The sequence below is a fragment of the Poecilia latipinna genome, unplaced genomic scaffold, assembly GCF_001443285.1.
Source record: "Poecilia latipinna isolate Pla-1442-1.1 unplaced genomic scaffold, P_latipinna-1.0 Scaffold2391, whole genome shotgun sequence".
In the NCBI taxonomy this organism is placed as follows: Eukaryota; Metazoa; Chordata; class Actinopteri; order Cyprinodontiformes; family Poeciliidae; genus Poecilia; species Poecilia latipinna.
Window position 1 is genome coordinate 6,036 of NW_015115007.1, and position 6,052 is coordinate 12,087.

Sequence of the window (6,052 nt, forward strand, 5' to 3'; positions counted from 1 at the left end):
ATACTGATTAACATTAGACTGAATATGAACTAAAGTAATAACAAAATGATAATACCAAAAATCTCTATCACTGACTAGCAGGATTCGGTTGTTCATCCGATAAACAGCCGAATGCATTAAAGATGCAGTTTATCTTTTGCCTTCATGTTTTGGAAATGACTCAATGAAAGTATAATTTATTTAGAACAAAAATAACCTTCGACTAAAGATGAGGTCTTTGAAGTAAACTCAGGTAAAATGACAAAGTAACTAATTACTGTTGTTTTCTGTCTGTAAAGTAAAAATAAAAAATAAGAAAGAGAACAATTTAGTCAGATAAACTCTGCAACTAAACCAGCTGATTACAGTCTTCTGGGCTGAATGATGAATAAATGAGACATTTTCTGCTCCTGAAAAAAATCTGACCTGAAGATATTTTTTAAATCAAAATGCACATTTATATAACATCACACTTTTGCTTTTATTTCACTTAATTCTAGAGTGAGTTGAAATTTATTGTAACAACTTTTTGATGTTTCTTTAAAAAGCCAAAAACAAAAGGTCAGTGTTTATTTTTTTATGCATCTGATAGACAGCAGATGGGATCAGTCTGAGTTTTCTTTGTCAAAACTGTTTTTTATTATTAAAGTAGCAGAAAGAGACTTTTAAGCGGCGAGTTTTAAATGGCTACTGACATTTACAAGTTTAATAATGATAAACTTGCAAAATGCAATAATTCTTTTAAACAGTGAAGTACAATTATTTCTGAAAAAAGCTACAAAGTCCAAAAATAGAACAGACAACTTTAAATGACACAAAACAGAAAACTGAAGAAATTAATGGTATAAAGTTTGTACATTATTCTACGTAATTTGAATATTTTTCAACACAATTTAAACACCCGGTTTGTAGTTAAAGAAACTAGAAAAAAAAAAAATAATTCTAAATCTTAGGGATCCAGTCCGTTGTCCAGTGGTTTGGTAATATTGGAATCAGATTTCCTGATGATTTCATCGTCGCTCTGACTTTGTTTTCCTTTGTTTGCTGTTTTTGCCTGGGTTGTTTACAGTGCAGCCTGCAGGGAGCCCAGTATGAAAGAAAAGCGCCTCACAACTGATTACCTTTATTTCCATTGTTCCCTGTGGCTGCGGGAAAAATCGATACTGCAGAACAGAAACGGGACCAAACAAAACCCAGCAGCTGAAAACGTTTCACAGAACCAGACCCGCTCATGTGAAGCGTCTGAAAGCTAACGACCTGCGCAGCATCAGAACTGCTCCTCTTCATCAGTGAACGCTCTTCTTCTGCCGTCATTACCTGAAAAATGACGCTGAGAGAGAAATTACTGAGCTGCTTATTCTTCAAACTGCTGTTTTCTCAAAACTCGCATCTCCTGTCATGATGTCAATGTTACAAAACATTAGAGCGCTGCCTTGAACCTAAATAATCAGGGCCGGTTTCCTCTGGTGCACCTGCTAACTAATGAAAAGTCACATCAAGCTGTGGGGTTTTAATGACCACAAAAGGAATTTTGATTTTCAGAACCAGTGATTGTGCAGGTGCTCATTAAATCCGGCTGGAAAAACAAGAAGCTTGAGGCCGTCTGTGTTGGGAAAAAGGTTTTTTCTAAGGACAGTAAATCACCTCGCTGAGTTGTGAAGCAAACGGAGCTGCTTTCACCATCTGCAGTAAAAATCCTGGTAAAAAAAGAAAATCCAAACTGCAGATTGATCTGTAACGACTGTAAACGTCAATCGAAGCGGTTCATTAATTTACCCCTTAAAATGCCAAAGTGATGATCAATCTCTGCTGGTTTTCAGTCTGGCAGTCAAACATTTAACTGAGTCTCATTAATGGCAGTAAATTAGTCGTCAATAAGGCCAAACAATCAGTTATAAGTCAGACTGTTGTTAAACTTAACTTGTTTAGTTGTATGTGGAACATTTATGGGGTTTTCTTCTGTCTGTTCACTTCTTTTATCTTTTCAGCCTTATATTTCTAAGTAATTTATGCCAACACATTTTAATGTATATAATTCATTTTAGTTTAGATAATGAGATATGAAAAATAGAAATAGAAAAATATAGAAATTTGCTTTAAGTCAATTATTCCTTAATATTGATCTAATACTAGTTCCACTGGCAGTTTTTGTTGCTTATAAAATGTGAAACTGTCTTCAGTGAAAAAAATCCACCAGAGGAACTTTTATTTGATTAATATTAAGGAATTATTGACTTAAAACAAGGAGCTATGTCTTGGTTAAAATGTACTTGTAAGTCAGTTTTCTTATTCTAAGTGTACAAAGATATTTGCATGCATTCAGTGACTACAGTGATAATGAGGTTCTGTCACAAAAAACTTCTTTATATTTCACAACTGGTTTAAAAATATCTAAAAACACATTTTTGTGTGCATAAATATTAAAGTGCCAGCTACAACAGCATCAAAATGTGCATTTAATTATCCATTTTATACTTTTTTTCTTAGTAAAATTTAGAATTTTTTTTCACTGTTGCTAGAAAGTTTAGTTTGTGCACCAGAGAAAAAAGTGTCTAAAGCGCCTATTAAATATTTCTGATTAATGTTGATATTTAAATAATCTAAGCCCTATCATAACCTTATGCTTATGCATGTCAGTGCAATCAGTGTCATTGTGTGTGATTAATTGATTTATAATAAATCAGAGCAGAGGTCGGCCTGGTGGAGGAGGTTCTCTGGACATTTCTTCAGTCTCATCATTTCTCCCATCGAATGACTGATTGCAGCAATCAAGAACCAGGCAACAGGACACTACATCCTCAACGGGAAGGCAGACGAGCTGAAGTCCAGGAGCTTCATTGAGCTGGGAGTGGAGTGGCACTACGTCCTGGAGGGAGACGTGGAGATGCTGCACACCGACGGGCCTCTGCACGACCCCGTGGTGGTTCTGGTGAGGCGCCGCAGCGCAGAGGCTTCAGAAACAGATTCAGGCCACTGAAACGTCAAGAAACCTCTCCTAACTTACACTGCAAAAACACAAAATCCTACCAAGTCTTTTTGGTCTAGCTTCTACTATTAGAAAATAAGACAACACTAATTTACTAGTAAAGATTACTTGAAAATATTTAATGATTTTTGTAGTGCAGGCATTTTAAAATTGAAATTTAAAGAGTTTTCAGCACCTTAAAGTGGACCTATTAGGATAAATTTACATTTTGTTCTTACATTTGAGTCTAACTGCTTATAAAAACAGTCCAAGCGCTTAAAAAACCACCCAGACATTTTTTGGTGTCTGAAAAATGAGCCGTTTCAAAAACATCCTGATCGTTTAGTCACATTGGACAGGTATTGCACCGTTACCTAGCAACCTAGCTCCACCCTGTCTCCTAGCAACCCAATCTGAGCTCCAGCACATTTGGGCAGCTGGTTTTGTTGTGGACATACCCCTCAGAAACCACTTGCTGCTTCCTTGTTGGTTGTGCAGGAGGCTCCACTTCTGCATTTCAAAGATGTACAGTTGTATAGTTATGCAGACTTTTGCAGCCATTTTCACATAAAAATGTAAAAGTTGAGTTTGGGGGGCGTGGCCAGCAGCAGCTTATTAGGATTTAAAGTGACAGAGGCCCTAAAACAGCTCAAAATAGGCAAAACTGAGCAAACTAAAGTCTCATCATTTAATGATTTTGTGTAAAAAATGTAGTAAATATGTTTTGTATCAATAATAGACAGATTCTAACTCAATCAAGGACCAATAATAGGTCACCCTTAACATGTAGATACACCACTTCTGTTTACACTTTAAACATCGTTTCTAACCAATAAGATCTGACATTCGTCTTCTGTGACATTTTATCAGGTTGACACACAGAGATGTTGCTGTGTTAATCTTTTAGGGGCTGTCCAGTCGTTCTAAGCCCAAAGCAAAAGCTGTGCCCACATTCTGAGCACCAGTGGAGCCTGTTGGACTCCAACAATTCTGCTGCGGTGTTCATGGACAGGATGATGATCCTTCTGTCTGTGATTTTCATTTATGTTCTGATCTTCTAACCCAGAAGAGTCAAAATCATTTTCATTCTGGGCAACATCAACATTCTAAATGTCTGACAGGTTGGTTGTGCCAAAATTCACCGATAAAAACTGCTAATATATGGATAAATAGATGTCTCCGCATTCGCCAAGTAATTCTTAAATTAAATAATATTGAACATCCAGGATTTCATGATTATTATTGTGATTTTTGCAATAAAAATCAAAGATTTTGATGATTTGAAAAAATGTGCAGTATTTGCGTTTCTGTATGACGTTAAATGTGACTTTTTGCTACTCCTCGTATTGATAACTTGACATGGAGTAAAAAGTTCACTTAAACACTCAAACCCAATGATTTTGTTGATTTTTTGTGGAAAATTTTGAATAATCTCACAAATATACATTAGTGCGAAACACTAGCATGGAGTGTAGAGGGCCCCATAAAACGTCATGACGGGCCGGATGTGGCCCACGGGCCCTCAGTTTGGCAGGTTCTAACCCTCACTTAGCAGTATAATTTAATCTGAAGATTATTCTGAGACAAAGTGAATGAAAAGGTTTCTATGAACCATTTTAAATGAGCCATTGAGTCGTGACCATGTTATTATTCAGAGTTGCTCTGATGTATTTCAATAGGACGATAATAGCTTGTGTTTTTATTAAAGACAACACAGAAGTAGACAAGTAAAGAGGGAGTATTGCTCACCTCCTGGTGTCGCAGTGCTTTCTCTAACCTTCACTCACTCTCCTCTAATTGCCCATTTCATCACGAGCCAATTACCTTAGCATGGCTGCACAATCAGCCGTCCTGGCTTTGTTATTTTCCCCTCCTATTGAAATTATCCACAGTTTATGTGAACAGCTCCAGTCTCTCATTGTATGGATCGGGCTGTAATGCGCCAGCTTTGGTTTTCACTCTCTTCCTGGTTTGTAGATTATACCGAAGGACAATGAGACACGATCCACGTTAATGTACAAGTACATCATCCACGAGGACTCGGTGCCGGTCAACAACAACAACGTGATCCAGGAGGAAGCGTACGAGTGGGCCCTGAAGAGCTGGTCTCCGTGCTCAAAGCCCTGCTCTGGAGGTAAATCATCACATTATGCTTCGGTCACAAAGGTCTGGCTGCTGACGCACTGCAGCATTTTCTACTTTAAGTCCCGCCGAGCAGCAGGTGCTTATAAATTATGATCCCAGTTTAATTCTCACACTTTAAACGAGTTTAAGAAGTATGATGGAGTATTAGTGCCACACTAGGAGGAAATAAAAATTTTAAATTGACTATAAGATCCTAACATTACAAGAACAAAGTCATAATGTTACAAAATAATATGGTAATAAACACAAAATATTTTAAACATTAAGTCTTGAAATTCACAGGAACAAAGTCATAATGTTACAAGAATAAAGTGGCATTATGATAATAAACATAATGTTGCAAGCATAGTTATAAAACTACAAGAAATAAGTCATATTTTACAAAAACAAAGTCGTAATATTAAGAGAATACATTTTTAATCTTATAATTAACTCATATTTTGAGTATAGAGTCATAAAAATATGATAATAAAGTACATAATCCACAATGAAGCTTGATTTTATTTTATCTTTCTATTTTTTTTTACATATTTTTGCCCTGATGTTCTATTGTCGATTTTGGCCCACATGACATGAAGTTTGTCCTAAAGACTTTCCTTACGATTTGTTTTCTCTGTCCTGATTTACGGACAGTCAGTCAGTCAGTAGGTTGTTATAAATCATCTGATTAAGTCATTTGAATAATTTTTTGCTCTTTACTCGTTTTAATCACTTGATGGGACCCATCTGTTGGTTTCTGAGTGCTGCCGCTCTGCCTGCTGTGGTTAAGGATCTTTTCATCCACTCCACTCTCTGCTCAGTGTATGACGCTCTGCTGCATGAACCAAAAATAATTCAGCTTGTTTATTCATTTGATCTGTAGCCCTTAAAGCTGCAGCATGTAACTTTTATTATATATATATATATATATATAAAAATAAAAATAAAAATTCTCTTCTCACCCTCCGCGGGGGGTCTCTCTCT

General features: G+C 36.4%; 1 protein-coding gene across 1 annotated transcript in view; it reads left to right on the forward strand.

The window, feature by feature from the left end:
• Positions 1–2,737: 2,737 nt before the first annotated feature.
• The window catches only part of LOC106937617 (A disintegrin and metalloproteinase with thrombospondin motifs 3-like), a gene marked incomplete at its 5' end in the record, with an annotated part of 26,924 nt that continues 23,609 nt past the window's right edge, over positions 2,738–6,052 (forward strand). The window contains 2 exons of the mRNA XM_015019217.1: positions 2,738–2,908; positions 4,922–5,078. Of these exons, the coding sequence (XP_014874703.1) occupies positions 2,738–2,908; positions 4,922–5,078 (328 nt within the window). The remainder of the gene's footprint in view (positions 2,909–4,921; positions 5,079–6,052) is intronic.